The following is a 20704-nucleotide window of genomic DNA, read 5'->3' as shown; positions in this document are numbered from 1 at the left end:
CAAAACTATACACTAGAGGCCTGGTGCACAAAATTTGTGCATGGGTAGGGTCCCTAGGCCTGGCCAGCAATCAGGGCCGATTGGGGCCTTCTGGCTGCCGGCCAGGGCCTTCCTTAATTCCGTGCCACCCCCTGGTGGTCAGTGCAAGTCATAGCAAGCAATCGAACTCCCACTCTCCTGGTAGAACTCCTGAGGGGACACTGTGCATGTTATATATATACTAGTGGCCTGGCACACGAAATTTGTGCACCGGGAGGGGTGTCCCTCAGCCCAGCCTGCACCCTCTTGCAATCCAGGAGCCCTCGGGGGATGTCCAACTGCTGGCTTAGGCCTGGTCGCCATGGGGAGCAGGCCTAAGCTGGCAGTCAGACATACTTAGTGCTGCCGTGGAGGCAGGAGAGGCTCCCGCCACCGCCACTCTGCTCACCAGCTAAGAGTCTGGCTTCTGGCTGAGCGGCACTCCCCCTGTGGGAGCGCACTGACCACCAGGGGCCAGCTCCTGCATTGAGCGTCTGCCCCCTGGTGATCAGGGCGTGTCATAGTGACCAGTCGTTCCGCCGTTCGGTCTATTTGCATATTAGCCTTTTATTATATAGGATATATAAAAACTTGTTAAAAAAATTAGGGCACATGTCTCATTCACATTTTCCCCAGGAGTGATGGCTGGACTTGCCTCTTTTAGAGAAGAACCCCTCCTTTCTCGACCACAAACAGGTTTTCTGGGGAGCTCCAGTCCTCCTACTCCACCCCACCTTCCTGGCCAAATGATTGCTCCAAAGTTGGCATCATGGTATTTCAGGTATTTACGTGAGTTTTTGTGTGTGTGTGTGTGTGTGTGTGTGTGTGTGTGTGTGGGTGTGTGTTTTGTTTTGTTTTTAAACAAGTTGGGGAAAGAGTCTTTTCCTGCAAGGTTGCAGAGATCAGAGGAAGTTGAGCCTCCCATTCACAGGGCGGTGAGTCTGTAAGAGGCGAGAAGGTCAAATGCTCAGAGAAGGGGTGAAAGTGCTCTGATGGTTCTAGTCCTTGGTTCCAGCCATTCCTGAGGCCTTTTCTGCAGGTCAGCATCCACCAGCCAATTCTTTTGGCCTTTTTGCTTGAGCCAGTTTCAGCGGGTTTCGGTCCAGAGCCAGAGACCACGCATCCCCAGAGGACCCGTCAGTCAGCAGGGAGACTGCAGAATGAACTGCACGTGGCCTGCACTGGCTGGGCTCCAGGCCTTACTTTGATGCTGGGTCTTCCTGGAAAGAGAAAAATAAAATAAGATTTGATGAAAACATAACATTACTTCTGCCACTCCAAACAGCCTTCCTCCCTTCCCCCCCCCCCTTTTCTTAATTGCTTTCAGAGCGGAAGGGAGAGGGAGAGACAGAAACATCAATGATGAGAGAGAATCATTGATCGGTTGCCTCCTGCATGCCCCCCTACTGGGGATCGAGCCCGCAACCCGGGCATGTGCCCTTGACTGGAATTGAACCCAGAACCCTTCAGTCCACAGACTGATGCTCTATCCACGGAGCCAAACTGACTAGGGCCCTTCCTTTTTTAAAAAACAAATGAAAGGCAATAATTGGGAGTAAGTGTATATCCCATCTTGGAGAACAAGCTGTCAGCATATGAAGGGCCTCTGAACAGTAATGCCATCAAAATCTGTACGTATTCCAGCGTTCCCCAAATTCGTTTGGTCATTGAGCCCTTTAACCTAAGTGTACTCTCCTTTGGTACTCTGAGGTGCAAACTCAGTTGTCCTAAATGAGCCCACCGTGGGCCTTGTTCTCTCACCTGGTCCTAGCCACGCCTTAGGTCATGTGTGTCTGGAACATGAGACACACCACCCGACCCAATGCTCAGCTCTCTTGGCCCCTTCCCTCCCCGCTTCCTGTGATTCATACCCGCTCAGGCAGCCTCTTTCAGGAACTCACCATAGGGAGGGGTAGGCCTCAGTCATCTGTGCTTATCTGGAAGGAATCCGAGTCCAACCTCTGACCCAAAAACAATTTCTTCCTAGTCTGTTCAGGATGAGGCCCTTCTCCTCTATTGGAATCCCCCCCGCCCCCCCCAAAAAGAAACACCCCCAAAAAACGAACAGAGAGTCCTCACTCACTCACTCACTCACTCACTCACAGAGCCTCCTTTGGCCCCTGGGCAGCTCGGGCTGATGGGCAGCACCCCCCTGGAGCTGGGTCTGCCCTCCTGGGCCCTGTTCCCCCTACTCCCGCTCAAACCTGGAACGAGACAGCAAAGCCAGTTCCTCCCGTGACACATGTCTGAGGGCCCAACAGCGTTTCTTCAAATGTCTGTGAGTTTCTAGGCCCCTCACAGCCCTACCCTTCACCCTCAGCCCCATCATTACGATCAATGCAGGACTTCCTGTCACTTTCTTGGGTTGAGATTCAGCATTCCAGTTTCTTGGCATCTCCCGAAATCTTGATTGGGTCACGAACCACGTTGGTGTTAGTCACTCTTTCCAGCTTTGTGTCACCTCCAGGCACACTCCACAGGCACTTCCGTGGCTTCCTCCAAGTCACGGAGCAGGCCTGGGAAGGGATTTGGAGAGGCAGGAAGAGGAGATAGCAGGGAAGAGCACTTACTGGGCTCACCTGCCAATCTGCTCTGGGGGTCAAGTTGACTCAGTTACATTTCCAGCTGGGCTGCCCCTCCTGTTTCTGGAACAGGGCCCCCTCCAACCCCCACCATCTATCACTATGGTTTCCCAGGGGCTGCCGAGCTCTTACCAGCCCTGCTCCTCTGCCCACAGCAGATGGGCCCAGACACGGTTTTGGCCCTGCCGAAGAGTCTGGTCAGTCTCTCACTGAAGTGGAAGATGTTAAGGCCAAGGACTGATCAGGGCACCGATGCTCCAGCACAGTGCCTGGCCCGGTATTGGCTGTTGACATGATCTCTTGAAACTAACACATGACCCCAATGAGACAAATATAGAGAGTCCGGTAAGTGCATTTGCTGATGGAATACAGTTGTGTATGTGTGTGCATATCCTATCTAATAAAAGAGTAATATGCAAACTGACCACCACTCCAACACACAAGATGGCTGCCCCATGTGGTCAAAGATGGCTGCCCCCATGTGGACACAAGATGGTCAGCAGGGGAGGGCAGTTGGGAGGGACCAGGCCTGCAAGGGAGGGCAGTTGGGGGCGATCAAGCCTGCAGGGGAGGGCAGTTAGGGATGACCAGGCTGGCAGAGGAGGGAAGTTGGGGGTGACTGGGCCTGCAGGGAAGGGCAGTTGAGGGGGACCCAGGCCTGCAGGGGAGAGCAGTTGGGGGCGGGGGGAACCAGGCCTGTAGGGGAGCAGTTAGGCATCAATCAGGCTGGCAGGGGAGTGGTTAGGGGGTGATTAGGCTGGCAGGCAGAAGTGGTTAGAGGCAATCAGGAAGGCAGGCAGGCGAGCAGTTGGGAGCCAGCAGTCCTGGATTGTGAGAGGGATGTCCGATTAGAGAGGGTGCAGGCTGGGCTGAGGGACACACACACCCGTGCACGAATTTCGTGCACTGGGCCTCTAGTCTATATATAAAAAAGGCTAATATGCAAAGTGTCCCCTCGGGAGTTCGACCGGGAGACTGGGAGTTCAATCGCTCACTATGACGTGCACTGACCACCAGGGGATGGCACGGAATGAAAGCCTTGGCCGGCAGCCAGAAGCCAGCAAAGGAAGGCCCTCACCAGCAGCCAGAAGGCCCTGATCGGCCCTGATCACTGGCCAGGCCTAGGGACCCTACTCATGCATGAATTTCGTGCACCGGGGGGGCCTCTAGTGTTTAATAAAGTGCACCAGACACTAAGAAAACACATTGTCTTTGCAGCCCAAAGCTGACTCAGCACGAAAGCAACAAACCCCATCTCAATGCCTGGAGCCCCAGCCCCGCCATGCCAGCGGCTCCCCCACCTGCTGGCCTCCTCTCTCTGTTCTCAGAAGCAGCTAAGGGTACTACCAGCTGCCTTCCTACCTGGCCTGGGCCAATTCAAGAGGTAGACGCAGTCCTGGCGTAATAGCTGTGTGGGGAATGCAGGAGCTGTCTCTGCTGTTGCATCAGGTGACAGGAAGCGAGCAGGTCCTCGTGTGACCTTGGCTTTACTGTGTCCAGAGCTGCAGAGGGCAGGCGGGTGTGTCTATGGTTCTCAGGGACACACCGATGCCCTCTGAGGCGGGGGATGGGATGGTGGGGGCCACGTGAAAGGAGACAACCTTGAAGCTGAGCCCCGGCTACGCTGTCTGGGGGCTGGTGGGCCCTTCAGTGTCCCCCTTCAGGTGGTGCAGGAGAAAGCAGAGCCTCCTCTGATTCTAGAGGGATGGATGGGAGAAGGAGAACGCGTCCCTTGGCGTGAGGGAGGACACACTCCGTGCTTTCCCAGCTCTGTGCTGGCCGAGTCACCCCAGTGGGTTTCTCTCCTCCTAGATTTCTTGGTCCAGCATCCTATTCACTGTACGTGTGCCCCAAACTCTGCTGGAGCCCAATTCTCACCATGAGGCAAGTCTGTCCCAACTTGGCCACCTTCCTAGAATTCAGCTCAAATTGATACTTTGGGGGACTTCCTGCAGTGTTTCAAAGGGTCTTTTCTCACAAAGAGCCACCAAGGAGGATGGATGTCCCAGCCCCATTCCCTGCCACAGATACAGCAGGCAACTGCACCTCCACCTGTCTTCCCACCGGCTGAGCCAGCTGCTCACACTCACCAGCCACCCCCTCGCCCCAGAAGACAGTTGGGATCAACCCCTTGGTCTGAGTGGTGGTTGCATCTTTAAGAAGATGAAACTGGCTTCCAAATCTAAAACTACCTTTATTTGTGGTTGGCTCAACATAAGATGCCATCATCAATCAGCAGAATTATAAAACTGTACAGGAGGTACAAAAATAGGCCATTTAACTTATATAATTACCCTCACATCATCAAGCTTTAAAAATACACATAAAAATTGTACAATCTGGCAGTTTATAAAATATAAAGCTAAAAAGGAGGATTTTAGGCTCCACAAAGAGGATTGTTTCACATAATTAACACACATTTAACAAGTAACCATCCACAGAGAAGACATGATGGCACAGAATTATTTTTTAAATCACTTAAAAATTAACATTTTTACCACGACCAAATTATTCACCCTTTACTAACAAAGCTACTGTAAGGCATCCCTCCCGTGGAAGGATACAGTATAACTTTTCCTTTTCCAGTTTTAAAATGGTCAGGGGTGTTGTCCAAAACAAATCGTCTATGCTTTAAGCAAGTGCAATTGTAACTGGGGTATACTTCAGAGTAAAAATTAAATAAATATAAATAGGTTAAATAAATAGGTCATTGCAAAAAGAACACTACATAAGGTTTGCATCTGAGAACGTGGCTGAGTTGACTGGCAATGCTTTCCAGGTAATGGGGACACCCCCGTCACAGCTTTTGGGATACTGAAAAGGAATACTGCACCCACCAAGCGCACGGAGAGCTCGGGAGGCGGGCGGGGGACGTTGGCCGGGGTTGTGGGTTAAGGCTGCCCTGGAGGGAGGCTCACTGTGGACGGTTCTGTGGTTCTCCAATGAACACAGGAGAGATTTAAGTGCTGCTACAGTCAGAACCGGAGTCACGCATGGGAAATCACTGTTTCATAAAGGAAGTACAGAAGAGGATAGATGCTTTGGTTTCCCTGGAAGGAGGAAATCTGGCTTATGTGGATGGGACACACAGTGACTTCCTCGGAAAGGCTGCTGCCAGGCACACACATCTGAACAACTCCAGGACGGTGCAGGGATGGCCAGGCAAAGACACGCCGGGAGGTAGGAAGGAAAGGGATTTCAGAAACTGAATGAAAGCTAAAGAGGATGTAAAGGGCTCTCTACAGGGTGCTGGGCTTGCTTTTCCTGCATGGAGGGCTGCGGACACGGAGCCAGCCCATCTTCCGCAGGAACCAGCCAATGAGCAGATGGAGAATGGGAACAGTCTTGGGAAACCCAAAGTATTGGGAGGCTGGCCAGAGTCCAACTTCTGAAACGATAGCGGCCAAGAGGAGAAAGCATGGCGATCCAAAGGCCCCCACCCACATCGGCAAGAGGTCAGATTAGCAACCAAGTCATCTTTTACTGCCACGAGACGGAATCACACAGATAAAGGAGTCACGTCCACACAAAGCCTTCGTGGGAGGATCAGGGTAAATGCTGATAGGACTTTCTTGATGGGAAGAAAATACTTTGCTGGGCCCACTGGCCTGCAGCTCTTCCAATACAATACATGCAGTGGGTCCGAGTGACGTCTCGCTGCAAAGAGCCTACTATTGCACTGAGACAGGGGAGGGGGGGCACCTCTGCACCCAGGATTTTGTACTTCGGCGCCTAGATGTTTTAGTGACTTATCTAGTAACACCCGTGAGTCCCAAAGTGCCAATGCCCGGATGCCTAGTGACATGCGGAGTCTTTATAAAATGAAGTTAAAAAGCTCAAGAAGCAATCAGAGAAAAGTGTCGTAAAAATAAAACCGAATACTTCTAAAAAGTCCAACAGCCTTCTAGGACTCGTACTCCAGGTCCCATAGCTCACAGCACAGCAGATTCTAGAGGCTGAGACGGGATCTACCACAGGATGTTTTCATGGCAAGTGTTCACGCAAGACCTCTGCAGGCCCCTGAAGGCCTGGATCCCGAAGGTGATGAAGAGAAGATGGACAGAGAGCAATCTGACCAGTTCCGAGGGGTCCGGGACACGGGCGCTTTAAGACTGAAAAGGTGCAAACCCCAAATGCACGCCCTTCCCCACCCCTGGGCTCCTCCATGCACTGATGTTAACTTGTCGTTGTCTCTCACCACAGGCTCCTGAGAGCACGGGTTCTGACTATCTTGTCCCTCTCTCTGTCCCCAGCGCCAGTGTCCCAGCAAATGGTATATCACTGAGTCTGAGTTGGGTGGTTAGAAACAAATACGATCAGCAGAAAAGGCATTTTAAAAAGAAGTTGTCCTGCAGGCAAGTTGAGCCAAAACAGAGAGATGACAAGTACTGGGCGGCTAGAAACGACCTGGCTACTCCACAAAGAGAACCCTCAGCAGTGCTGGCAGCCGGGAGGTCACTCGTGGCACCTTCTCCGCCTGTCCCTCGAGCTGGTGGCACAGTGACGCGCGGAATGGAGCTGGCACAGGCCAATGAGAGCGGGGAGAAGAACCCGCCTGGCTGTACTCCTGAAAAGCCAAGGACGCCAGGGTTCCCAGGCCGGAATGAGGTAACTGGTGAGCTTCACAGATGCGGGATACTATTTAGGAGAACAAGTGATCGCAGGCATCATGAAAGGGAACGGAAGTCTACAAAGGCAGAGCCAGAGCCTTTGCTGCGTGGCCTTCACACACGAACACCACGAAGACGTCCACAGTAAGAAACAGTGATTTCCCGTCAGTCAGCGAACGCCACGGCAACGCTCGCACTCCCAGCGGAGTCTCCGAGTTCACCAGGACGGAACCGCGTGAACCGCGCCCCGGCTGGAGCACGTACACAGGAAACGCTTCCTCGCGTGGTACCCTCACTGCATGTAACCACTAAGGCTCTCGGTAGAGAAAAGACAGGAATTGACTAAAACGAAAATTAAAAATTACATTAAATTGAGGGGGAGAAATAACATGGCATCGGCGATTCAGGGAATATCACTGAGGATGACGTGTGTGTATAGTGACGCTGTAATGCTTGCTCTTCGCCAGCGTTGGAGAACGTTCTGAATACGAACACTCTTCCTGGCGGGGGGCGGGGGGGGGGGGTGTACCACACAGAACAGATGTATTGCATTTCTTCTTCATGAGCAAGCTTCACGTGACGCTTCACTCACTTGTGCTAATGTAGCGTTCTACAGTGTGATCAAACTATAAAGTTATTAAAATCTGCCAAGAGAAACAGAAAATCCTGCCCACGAGGTACGCGGGGAGCCTGGCCTTGGCCATCCCGCTGGCTCCAGGGACAGAGAGGCCTCATCACCTGCACTCTAGCCCAGGGCTCTCCTGGGGTGGCCACGGTGGCCAGGTAGGCCCGTGACCCTCCGGTCCCGAAGGCCTGTCCCTGCCTGGGTCCTTGATGGCCAGGGAAGTATCACTTCTTGCCCCCAAACGCCCCTAAACATCCCTAAATGGTCCAGGCCACAAAGCCACCATGGAGGCCACCAGTCATGGGGCCGCAGCTGCCTTGGAACCGAGCGTCCTCTCCATTTCCGACACGGGTGGCCGTGGCCTCCCTTTCCAGCGTGCGCTGACCTGTCCCAATACCACACCCCACGGCCCCAAGGAAGCACTGGGTCCAGTGACCTGGGATGCTTGGGCGCACTGTGCTCGGTGACCAGTGACCTCCGTCCCTCCGTCGGTGCCCCTCAGCCTGCTGGTTGGGGAGAGCTGCTCCGGGGCCCCGCACACAGGCAGAGCTTAGGATTTCTTCCTCCCGCTTCCTTCAAGGCCTGCAGGCTGACATCGAACAGGAAGTTTAAAACGCAACATGTCTGAAGCCAGTCTATCCAGGAGGAGGTGGAGGCGCTCTGCTGCTGCCGGGGGACGGCCCTTCCTGCAGCTGTTCCCTGGTGGTGAAGCTTTCACGCCCGTCTTCCCAGCTTCCTGCAGGTCAGGAGGGGTCACCTCTCCCCGTCTAGGGGTCAGACCCTCCTCTGCCAGCTGCAGAGCAGGCAGCTCAAGGCACTGGTTTGGGAGCCTGGTCTTCTTGCTAAGCGTGGCCTCAGGCCCTGGATTGCAGACATGGGGCGCTCAGTCACAGCTGGGGCCACAAGACGGAGTCCGGCCTGGCTCAGGGGCGTCTGGAGTCACGGGGGACTGAGGCTGGGGCGGCGGGTGGAAGTAGTAGGGCTGGAAGAGCCTCTCGTGGCTGCACAGCTCCATGGCCCGGTAGGTGTGTGAGAGGAGGTGGGGGAAGCGCGACGTGAAGTAGCGCACGAAGTCGTCGGGCAGGGAGCCCAGGGTCTCCCGCACCTCCACGGGGAGCTCCCGGTAGTGGTGCTTCTGCAAACAGGGCGGACACAGACACAGGCCGTCAGTTAGAGAGCCCAAGAAACGCTGGTCAGAGATCCTTTTATCACTCAGGGGAGAAAACGTTAATTAGTTCTCTGTAAAGGAAAGGGGAAAGGTTTAAGCGGCCCACCATCCATCCCGCTCACCATGGCTGCTTCCCCTCATTCAGAGGAGACCTCGGAGCTGAGCAGGGCCCAGTGTGGGGACTGGCGTGGGGACCTAGCGAGGCCCCTGGCAGCCTCAAGCGGAATAACGTCGCCTGGAACTGAAGTGTCTGCTCCAACAGGCTTGGAGGCCTCGTCTGGGCCTGGGCCCTGTTTGAAGGCTGCTCAGTGACAGCTCAGGCCAAAGTACCCCCAGGTCCCTCCAGAGAACAAGTGGGACCCCTGCCCCAGGACCCTGGAGACAGGCCCATGTGGGAAGTGCCCCGAGGGTCGGGCAGGCAGAGGGCACCATACAGTCAGCGGAGACCACAAAGGATGCCGGCAGCAGAACCTCAAGGTCCCCGAAGACAAAGCCCGTCTACGGGAAGCAAGTCCCTACTTTGCCAAGTCTGGCTAAGGCCGCCCAGCCTCTGCGAGGTCAGAATTCCAGGCCGGGTTAAAGGATGCGTAGAGAACGGAGAGGAGGAGAGGGTGGATCAGTGGCTGGGTTCACAGCCCTCACCTTGTTTCTCATGGCTCGGAGGAGATCTCTGACGGAGCCACCTTTGTAGGTTCTGAATTTACGCAGATCTAGGAAAAAGACAAGGAATGCAATGTAACAAACACTTTTCACAAGAAAACAATTCCTGAGGCTCCTGGGGACTAAGCGATCGGACTGAAACAACGTAACTGCACTCTGGACGGGAGTGCGCCCAGACTGAACCCAGGCATGCCAGTCTGCATCCCACCTGCTGGTCACACCATGACCAGAGGCAAGCACCACCCACCACTGACCTGTCACTCAGACAACAACGAAACACACTGGTGTCTCTAAACCACAGACGACACGCACAGAAAGCCTCCACCCGTAGGTGGTGCTTGGAGCCCAAACAGCCAGGGGCTGCCATTTCCACGTTTGCTTCTCAGAACCAGCTGCAGCTTTGGAAACATCTATGCTCACCTGTCTGGAGGGGGACGGTGATGTTCTCCCTCCAGTCCATCTTCACCACTGCTCGCCCGCCTCTCTCCAGCTGCTTCACGATCGGGCCATCCAGGGACTCCTTTTCTATCCGGTCACTCACGTCCTGTAGGGAGACGAGGGCCACAGATGGTCATCAGTGTGGAGAGAAGCTGAGCGCTGGAGGATCGACACCCAGGCAGAGCGGTCACTGCCTCCTGAGTCCTGAACTGGGCTGAAGCCGGCTGCTGGGCTGGGCAGCTGGACTTCTGCCTCCCCACCCCAGTGAGTAACTTTCCCCTGGGAGTGGCCATGTCTGTTGCTCACTGCAGAGAGGCCCACACGGTCTGTCTCCACGACAGAGAGATGACACAGATCACACCTGTCTATAACCTGAGCACCTCACCTGCATTTCACACCAGGGAGGACTCTGAGGAACACATCACCTTCCCCAAAGCCACCTGGCAACACCAGGAGGCCTCAAAATAGCCAGACCTCTAAAGGAGTTCATGTCCACTGATCCTGTAATTTAACCTCTCAGAATCTATCTTAAGAGCTGCGCAAACAAAAACCCAATATAAGGAGATGTTTAAATCTGCAAAACTCGAATGAAATTATATGGCGCTGAGGTCTGCTTCAAAATATTTTTTGGGGGGAGTGGGGAGAGGTGGAGAGAGGGCCAAGGCTGAGTTAACAATTGTTGGACCTGGCTGATGGCTAACTGGGAGTTGATTATCATATTTCCTCTACTTTTGTGTGCATCTGAAAGCTCCCATAACATAAAGTTTTTAAATGATGGCATACACATATGATAGAATGCAACAGTCATTAGAATTTTAGAGCTTTAACATAGAAAAATACTTAAAATATTATATACAGTAAAAAAAAAAAAAAAAAAAAAGGCAAGCTACAAAACAGTATATGTAGCTTGATCCTGATCACACTTTTATTTTACAAAGAAAATATATTAAGCCGAAACCGGTTTGGCTCAGTGGATAGAGCGTCGGCCTGCGGACTGAAGGGTCCCGGGTTCGATTCCGGTCAAGGGCATGTACCTTGGTTGCGGGCACATCTCCAGTAGGAGGTGTGCAGGAGGCAGCTGATCGATGTTTCTCTCTCATCGATGTTTCTAACTCTCTATCCCTCTCCCTTCCTCTCTGTGAAATATCAATAAAATATATTAAAAAAAAAAAAAAAAAGAAAATATATTAAGATGCCAGGCCGGGTGACCTCTAGGTATGGGATCGGGGTCATGTGTCTTATTCCTTGTCTGCTGCCTTCTCAACGCCTGGCGAGCGCTACCTCAGTCTGGATGGAGCCAGGCCCACCTGGAAGAACTGGAGCTGCTTCTCGAGGCTCCAGAAGAACGGGTGCTTCAGCACGTGCTTCGCTGACGGGCGCTTCTGGGGGTCCATGGAGATCATCTTCTCTATCAGCTCCCGGGCGATGACGTCTTCTACAGAGGAGGACAACAAGCACAGGACGAACGCATCACCACCAGCCCAGCGCCACGGTGGACCACCCCCACCTGAACCGTCCGCACGCCCTTGGACTCAAGACTCCACGGACAGGAGTTGGTCTGTAGCATAATGAAGAGCTTGCCCAGGAATCTGCAGCAGTTAAGGAGAGTCCTCATCACAGGGTGTGAAAAGGGCTGGAAATACCCACTCAGAGGCTCGGTGACGGCCGCGCCCCTACCCTGAACTGGGGGCCACGAGAATGATGCCCCACTGAACAGGGGTTGACACGGAGAGTCAAGGTGAAGCTAAGAATCGAGCATGTTGCAAAACAGTATGTACCTATGCACATATGCCTAGATGACCAGAATAATATATACAAAGGTGTCATCAGCAGTCACTCATCACCGTATAATGGAATCATGGGCCTTAACCAAATGTTTCTCAACAGGGAATAAGGGAAATTAATCCATAAGCAAAAACCCAAGTTAGTTTTTAATTTTAAAAAGTTAAAGGCTTTTTTAAGAACTGGGTGTCGTGGGTGGATTATAACACAGAAAAGCCTGAGGTCAGGAAGATTTGCTGCACCCACGCCTGGAGAGTGAGGACCAAGCCTGCCTGACCCCAGCCCCGCCTGCAGCCGCTGACCATGCTGACCACTGGCGCAGGCCAGTGTATGACGCGTGGGCTGCGTGTCCTTCTGAACGTCGGGGCAGGAAAGACCTCAGATTATATAACCCTCACCAGTCACGAGCTGGAGAACACAGGTCCCCACAGGGGCTGCCCAGGTCACACAGGTAATTGGGGGACCTGACGGAAACTCAGCTTCTTGGCTCTAGAAGGAGGTGCCGCAGGACGGTGGGCCCCTGGAGAGGACGCCTGGGAACAGCTGGCATCATCCCAGCGCAGGGGCATCCGGGCAGCTGAGGGCGGCCTCCCCGCACGCCCTCTGCCCACTCACCGTGCTTCTCGGGCTGTAAGCTGTCGAGGCTGTAGGCGCCCAGGAGGATGTTGGCCTGTCGCTGCAGGGACTTGCCGAAAGGGTGGCTGCCCTCGGAAACCACGTAGTAAAACACGCAGCCCGCAGAGAAGATGTCCACCGTGTAGGTCTGAAAAGAAGCGCGGGGTGTGAGAGGCCTTCTGGGAGCCCCTCTCCCCAGGAGCGGGGGAGTGGCTGCCACTTCCTGCACGGTGAACATGTCGTGGAGGACAGGCGAACGTCTGGGAATTGCTCGGGGCAGTGCTGGGCCCCTGCAGGGGCCGCGCGGGTGGCGTGTTCACCTCGGAGACATGGGCTCTGCCACGGGCCAGCCGGAAGCCCCGCGACTGCTCTGTGCTGTGTGTCCTCCAACGGAAAAAGGAGGGAACACACAATTCCTCGGGTTGTTGTGAAGATTAAGTGCATTAACATGTGAAAATTCACCTAGACTGGGGTGTGGCCCCAGGAAGCTCCCTCCTGGCCCTCAGCCACTCTACCCAGCCGGCAGGTGGCTCCGGAGGCGGGGATTTCTGTGCCTTTGCTGCCTGGTGTGCCCAGGGCCTGCTTATGTTAGGCTTTAAAACTTAGCTAATAAAGGAATGAAACACCTGCTGCTTCAAAAACAGCCCCAGAAAGAAACTATGCGACAAGTTTCCAGGAAGGTCATTCTGATGTCCGCTTACACCTCTCACTTATGCCACAAACCCACTCTGCGTATGCGGGGACTTGCGGGAAAACGTGCGGTGTGGTTTCCAGCCTGCGCTACTTGGATGTAACACTAGGTGGCTCCCGAGCATGGCCTGCCGCCAGGCTGCACCACTGTGATTGTCCAGCAGACACCGCAGGACCAGGGAGAGAAACCCAGGAACCGCCACCTTCCACTCTGGGGAAAACACTCCTGTAACAACAATGACCTGTCGTTCACCCTCAGCACAGCCCCATGGGACGAGCACAGCGAATGTCATAAGGACATGGGCAGAGAGGAATGGCGACCAGGGCAAGGTTGTCCCCTTCAAGGACGAGACTCAGGTCTCCCAATTCCCAGGCCCGACCATCAGAATTGCCCTCATGCGGGTGAGATTGGGGACAGAGGGGCAAGTCCGCCACAGCTGGAGCTCGCCTGTCGCTTCGCCTGCTCGGTGTCACTCAGGCTCCCCGTCGGCCACAGCCTGCGCTGCCTGACGCCCCGTACACTCAGCACTGATGCGGGGGGCTCTTGTCCTACACGCCTGGGTGCTCTGCTCCCACCAGCTCATCTCTACACTGTTATGTTCTTTCCAAACTGATTATTGCCACTTGCTCTTTAATTTAAATATTCCATAAGCTGTAAAAACACGACTGTCACCAAGTTTGAGGTGAGCTGAGTTTTGCAAAGATCCAATAAAGGGGAGTGGCTTTAAAACTCCTATGAATTAGATGTGGGAGACTCCCCTGTGAGGGACTGGGGCATAGTTAGCTAGGATTCTGCTCTTAGGACGGGTGTGAAATGTCTAGGTCTTAAACTAGGAGGCGCGGAAGTGGCATGTGAGGTGCTTTATACAGGAGAGGAAATGAACAACTCCATTCAGTTGGGCTGGAATGCAAAGAAAAAAACCTACATCAAAGATTCCTATTCCTTAACGAATCACAGTACTTGCTTTAAGTTTAAGTGCTTAAAGTGTGATGAATTTTCTCATGACTCTTCCTCATAAATGACTTCTTTGACTCACTGATCCCCGTGAATGTGGTAAGAGGGCTCGACAGAATCTCATCTGTTAGACTGGCTGATCCCATCTGGGCCTGGATCGGGGGAGTGCGGGGTAAAGGTGCCAAGACACGAATGGGCTCTCAACAAAAGGATGAAGAAGCCAGCGGGAGGGCTCCCATTGAACCAATCTGGAACAATGTGAGTGTCAAAAGGAGAAACAAATAGAAAAAAGAATAGGAAAAAAAAGGACTACAATGGATTATAACACTATTTTAAAAATCCATGAATTCATAGTGGAAAAAAAAAAAGAGAGAGAAAGGGGATCAGAAATAAAACTCTTCTTTATAGAAAAATGTCAGCTAATAAATGCAGAAGAATTCCCAATGAGTTAAGGAATTCCGGGAGGGGCTGTCAGTGATACTGTGCCATCGGGCGAATGACTGTTGGGAAAGAGGATACCATCCACGCTGTGCCAAACATCGCCCCACAGGGAACTAACAACAAAGGAAAACGTGGTGGGGAGAACAGCAGGCGCCACCTGTGCCGAGTGAGCCAAGCTGGCATCACCAGCCGGGGTCCAGGAACAACGGTACAACCTGCCATGTTGTGCCTCCTGAGGCCGTGTCCCGTGACGGCTGCTGCAAGAACATCTACCTTTAATCCAATCGGTCCTTTGGGCCTATTTTTAGTTCACAGGGAATACAAGGACTGGACAGTGAGTTAAACACCACCACGAGGAAACGAGTGAGCAAGCCCGAACGGGGCTTTCTTCAGACGAGCGCCTCACTCTTCAAACGCCACTCCCATGGAGCAGAGAAGGTCGGAGGTCGGAGGACCGAAGCAGATTAAAGAGGAGAGCATCACATGCAATGCAAGGCACCTGACTGGACCCTGGTTTACAAATACCCGCTTTGTAAGCGGGATCTGGGGCAATGTGAATACGGACTGAGTGTCATGTCAAACGTTAACTGTTGAGGTGTGAATGGTATAAAGGTTAGGGCTGTGCTTGTTCTTGGGAGACACCTGTTAGGGTATTTATGGGTGAAGGACTGGGATGCTTCCCTTTTATATGCAAATAGTTCAGCAACAGACAGAGAGAAAGTGAAAAATAACTAACAAATGTTGAATCTGGACGGACGTACAGAGGTCTTTTCTGCACATCTTAAAAATTCTCCAAATAAAAAGTTGGGAGAAAACAAAAAACAAACTGGCTGTTTGTTCACCTTATGAAAGCTCTGAGTTCCCAAATACGGGGGAAAGTGTCTGGGGAAGGAGGGGAAAACCAGACACTGCTCCTGTTCGCCCCTTTCGTTCATCTGGTCGTGAGACAATGCGAAGGGCCAGCAGCGTGCTGTTGAACACGTGTCACTGCCCCTCCAATCCTGATGGGAGGCTCTTAGTCCTGGAGGTACAAGAGGTGGCAGTTCCCAAAGGCCTGTGCTCGGTACTCACGGGGTTCTCCTTGCAGTCCTCACTCAGCATCTCCGGGGCGATCCAGCCTTCGGTGCCGGGCACCCCCGAGCGGCGGCTGAAGCTGTGCCTGCCCACTGCCAGCTTCTTGCAGAGGCCGAAGTCGGAGATCATGGCCTTGATCCTGCCATGCGCGTTGGGCATGGAGAGGAGGATGTTGTGGGGCTTCAGGTCTCTGTGAACTAACACAAAACTCTGGATGAGTCCAATGTGAACCACGAGCAACATCGGGCCGCCTCCTGCGATGGGAGTGCACCCTCCTCAGACTGCCAAGCGCCCTGCCGCCTCCAAAGGTTTCAACTGCGTAAGAACCTCCTCAGATCCTTACACAGCGTGCACACCAGCGATGCAGCAAAGAGCTTCGGCAGAGGCAGGCCCACCTGGCAAGCCGGTCACCCCACCCGGCTGCGCCAATGGAGGGAAGCCTCTCACCGATGTTGAGGGAGTGCAGGTGGGCCAGGCCGGAGGTGGTCTGCTGCAGCAAGGTGATGGGCTCCAGGCCAAGGTGGGCAAAGTCCTTCTGCTCCACGTACTGCAAGAGACACGAAGGCCCGGTCGTGGCTCAGCCCCAGGACTCGGCCCCTCGGTGCATTCTCCTCTTTCTCTTTTTAAAGTGATTCAATTTTATTTAGAAAAACCCTGCCTCCAGCCTTTTGCTGTAACATTTGGTACTGAGTCAGCTCCTTTTCTTTGATCATATTTTAAGAAAGGGAAGTTTTACTGACAATATTCTGTCCAAATCCTTATTTTTCCAAAGACTTTCTCCTCAAAGAATAGGCTAATTTAAACAAACAAACAAACAAGCTCCAACTTACTAGTTTACAGTGGGAAAGATAAGAGGGCAAGAAACTCGAGCTCACTGCCTCATACAGGTAAACCTACGTGTGAATGAGACGGAGACAGTTTCACGGTGAGTTGGAAACTGAGCAAAAGGAATTATGATCTAATGACTCGGGTCATCAGGAAGCATCCTTCAAGCCCACACCAGCCCTGGGATCAGGACCGGCCAGGTATTCCAGAGGCCAAGGGGAGACGGATGCTAACCACAGATTGCCCCAGGCAGGCTGAGGGGATGCCCCAGTTCAAGTTGGGGTGATAAAATTGCTCCACATTTTGACTTTGTTTAAATGGGTATGCAGCTTTGTCAAAATGCATCAAACTGTCTGTTTTAAATGAGTACATATTATAACTTCAGTAAAGTTAATAAAAAGAAATAAAAGAGCGACTTTGGCAGTCCCTGAAACCATGCCCTAGGTGCCGGGAGGAGGGAGGCTGCCGTGGGGACGCGGGCACCCACCTCCTGCAGCGTGGCCGCGCACAGCTCGATGGCGATGTACTGGAACTGCCGGTCCTTCTCCGTGCAGAAGTAACGAATCACGTTCGGGTGCTCGTCAGACTCTCGCAGCAGCTGGACCTCGCGGTCGGCGAAACTGAAGCACTCGGGGAGGATCCTCTTGACCGCCACGTCGCGGCTGTCGAACATGCCCCTGCAGGACAAGGAGCAGGGTTGGGTTGGGAGGTGCAGTGAGGCTGTGGACACGACAGGAGGCCCACACTGTTCCTTCTCCTCTGACACAGCGGCCACTCACCCGCCTCACAGCCCAGGAGGCCCCAACCAACCACCCGTGGTCGCCACTTCTCTCCCTGGAGGCGGAACTCTTCCGTCTGAGTCACGGCTCTGACCCTGTCTGTCGTGGTGAAGGCACAGGGCTCTCCAACCCACTCACCGGTACACAATTGTGCCCTCCGCTCCGTGGCCCAGGACGTCCTTGGGACAGAAAGAAATTTTCCCAACCATCACCATGCTGGTTTCCTCATCTGGGACAAAACGGGAAAAAGGAGGGGCTGTGTTAAACACACCTAACCTAAACCTGGAGGTCAGAACGGCTACCAGCTTCCTGGGCTCGGACTGAGACATGCATCTCAGACGCTCTATGCCTGTCCCCTGGTGAGAGCTGCTGGGCCCGCTCCCCATTCATGCCCAGGGCCACCCTGTCCCTGTCCCCTGCCCCGGTCCTGCGTCTGCACTGCTGTGAGAATGAACGTCTTACACCTTCCCGAAGACAGGGGCTTGCTACAGACCCGCCTCAAGGATTTGCACCTGAAAACCCGGGTAGCTGCTGTGGACATGTGACATGGGGAGACCAGCTGCAGAGTCTCCAGTGTGAGATGAGGACTCTGAGGTCTCTTGTCCTGACACCGGCCTGAGCCACCCTCCAAGGGAAAGGGGACCACCAGTTGCACTTTCTTCCCTGGTCCTTGGCTGGCCTCGGGAATGCTCTCAAGCCAGGGGCCAGTGTAACTCTGGTCAGCAGTGATTCCCAGCCCTTGTGGGGCACCCCACGGGGGCTCCCAGAAGACCCTCTGAGGAGAGGCCCCAGATGGGGCAGGACCCCGGCCCCAGAGTGGGAGGGAGTCAGGTAAGAACATGTTGAACGCGCGGGAACCTCGTGACCCCATGGACACTCCCAGGAGGGTCACGGTGCTGTGCCTCTCAGGTGATACTCAAATGAAAGAGAAAACGGCACCAAATGGCGACTGGCTTTACCTTCATCGTCCTGCTCCAGGCAGGGGCTGGTGCCGGCCCTGGAGGCAGAGCCGCTGGAGTGCAGCGAGTGGTTGGAGGCTCGGGGGGACGTGCTGGGGCTGCTAGTGCCCGAGCTCTCTGAGTACAGGCCGGATGAGTCCAGGAGCTCGGTGTCCTGAGCCATGTCCCCGGGTGTGTGGAAGGGCAGCTGCTGCTGTTGCAAGAGCTGGATTTTCTCCAGTTCCTGCTGGAACTGCCGGTGCTGGAGCTGCTGCTGCTGATGCATGCTCTGGGAAGAGAAACACACATCCTGGGGCCTGGGGAGAGGCAGGGAGCGGCTCCCTGTGCCAGAGAAGCAGGTGCACTTTATGTGACCCCACAGGGCAGAGGAGACGGTGGGAAGGCACAGGAGGCAGGGTCCGTCCCATGGCTGGTGGTCTTCCTGCCAGTTAGACTTCCCAGGACAGCCCATTCTTCCCACCGGAGACTGACGGCCTCCAGGCAGGGGCAGCAGAGGTGGGCCCACTTAAACAAGTGGAAAGCACCCCCAAAGTAAAGGGTTCATATGCCCATTCCTATATGGGAATGAGCTTCCCGGGCACTGTGAGCTAAGGTGATAAGACATCAGGGCTCGGAGCAACCTGATGAAGGAATACCCCTCTGGTATATGGTACCCAATGCACAGCCTACGCGGGCACCCACCTCCTGCAGCGTGAGCTACGTGACGTTAGCTCACTTATTTCCAACTAGAAAGCGGAAGGGATGACCAGGCCACCTTTCTCTCTCTCGTTGATACCTCTAATAGCCGGTTTTTAGGGAAGAAAGTTAAAGGGATTTTCACCTGTAATGGCTATTCTTAAAAAAGGAAAATGTAGTTAACTATTCAAAGGAACTGTAAGCAAGGTTTACAAATCAGTTTGTACAGTTAAACCATAAGATGTACTTACAAAATCATCATTTTTTGAGAAGCCAGTGGCTCTCTAATTACAATGATTTTGAAGATTAGCAAATATTAACTTTTACATGTGAAAAGCAACGTATATGCTTGTTTGCTGTGTTTGTCCAGGCCTCACTGTCATCAGGTGACGGGCACAGAAGCTTGGAAACATGCGGGAGGGCCGAGGGGAGGGCCGAGCCTCACCAGGGGGTAGGTGATGATGAAGGCCACCCAGCCGATGAGCAGGAAGGTGCTCAGGATGATGGTGGCGATGTCCTTGAGCACGGAGTCCACGGGGGCCTCGGGCTTGGCGGGGGCGTGAGCGAACTTCTCCTCCACATCCTGAGAAACGGTGCTGGGCGCATGCTTTGAAGTCTGGTCAACCAGGTGGATAACCTTATGTGGGAGAGAGTGGTTACATCTCTGCAACATTTCCAGCCAGACAAACGAGCCAATCAAGAGCAGCACTGACTCTTCACAAGGAATATGTGAAGTGTGATGGATTTGTTAAGCCCTTCCAGAGGGCACGGGGCCGACAACCGCTGCCTGTCCCAAAGCGACTGCCTTGAGAATTATTGCTGTGATGTAATCGTTACTCAGGCTGAGCAGCCACTGGACTCCGGTCTCCCCACTTCCTCTCTTCGTCTCCCCTCCTCTGCCAGGGTTGTCAAGGTTTGGTAACATGGCTCTTCTGTAGACAAGTGATCCCATTTCCCACTGGTCCCCACCTGGTAGCCTCAGATCCAGTCAGGCCTGTCTCCTCAGCCCCACAGCTGGTCACACAGGGTCAGCCTCACCTCCAGGTCTAACCTCTGCTGTCCTCCCTCCAGCGGCCTCTGCTGCTGTCCCACCCTTCGGTCCCACTGCCTTTCCTGCAGCTTTTGCTAATGGCCATCTCCTTCCTCCCCTCTGTCCCTACTAGCTGTGAGTTGCCGTGGATGCCCCAGCGGAGTCGACTGCGAGCTCTAAAGGTAAGAGTAATAACTATTCCCACCACCCGACCCGCAGAGCCGTAGCTGCTCCCTGCCCCACTCACGTCCTCAAAGCTCTTTTTCTCGGAGTCAGCAGGAATCACATTTTCCCGGTGTTTGGGCAGATTGTAGGGGAATCTCTCCAGCATCTTGGTGGATGCAGACAGTGGCGTTTCATGGTGCCCTGGGAGAGGAAAGAAAACTTTCGTGAGAACAGCGTCCAGGTGGTGGCAGCCCTCGCGGCCCAGCTGAGGTCGCAGTTGCTATCCACGGAGAGGCCCGCTGTGCAAACACTCACATCTGTAAAGGGAGAGCAAGAACACGAGAGGCAGCTGCCAGGAATGTCTCATCAAGACAGAAGTTTTGCCCAGCTGGTGTGGCTCAGTGGTTGAGCATCCACCCATAAACCAGGAGGTCACCAGTTCAATTCTGGGCCAGGGCACATGTGGCATTGTGGGCTCAATCCCCAATAGGGGCATGCAGGAGGCAGCCAATTGATGTTTCTCTCTCATCAATATTTCTATCTCTCTCCCTTCCCTTCTCTATAAAATCAATAAAAACTTAAAAAAAAAAAAAAAGACATTTTGTTACTTAAT

At 53.7% G+C, this 20704-nt stretch overlaps 1 protein-coding gene across 2 annotated transcripts in view; it reads right to left on the bottom strand.

Annotated features, from left to right (window-relative positions):
- Nucleotides 1–4774: 4774 nt before the first annotated feature.
- Nucleotides 4775–20704, bottom strand: part of ERN1 (endoplasmic reticulum to nucleus signaling 1) — a 69284-nt gene continuing 53354 nt past the window's right edge. For both annotated transcript variants that reach the window (XM_080682447.1, XM_080682448.1), the window contains 12 exons: nucleotides 20174–20292; nucleotides 19342–19533; nucleotides 18222–18489; nucleotides 17401–17491; nucleotides 16971–17160; nucleotides 16106–16205; nucleotides 15656–15855; nucleotides 12499–12646; nucleotides 11409–11536; nucleotides 10084–10207; nucleotides 9646–9713; nucleotides 4775–8970 (listed from right to left, as the gene is read on the bottom strand). In XM_080682447.1, coding sequence (XP_080538573.1) covers nucleotides 8719–8970; nucleotides 9646–9713; nucleotides 10084–10207; nucleotides 11409–11536; nucleotides 12499–12646; nucleotides 15656–15855; nucleotides 16106–16205; nucleotides 16971–17160; nucleotides 17401–17491; nucleotides 18222–18489; nucleotides 19342–19533; nucleotides 20174–20292 — 1880 coding nt within the window. In that variant the 3' untranslated portion in view covers nucleotides 4775–8718. The remainder of the gene's footprint in view (nucleotides 8971–9645; nucleotides 9714–10083; nucleotides 10208–11408; nucleotides 11537–12498; nucleotides 12647–15655; nucleotides 15856–16105; nucleotides 16206–16970; nucleotides 17161–17400; nucleotides 17492–18221; nucleotides 18490–19341; nucleotides 19534–20173; nucleotides 20293–20704) is intronic.

The sequence above is a fragment of the Plecotus auritus genome (genome assembly GCF_963455305.1).
Source record: "Plecotus auritus genome assembly, chromosome: 7".
NCBI classification, from domain to species: domain Eukaryota; kingdom Metazoa; phylum Chordata; class Mammalia; order Chiroptera; family Vespertilionidae; genus Plecotus; species Plecotus auritus.
Note: the sequence above shows the minus strand (reverse complement) of the source record. Positions and strands in the feature narration are given on the sequence as shown.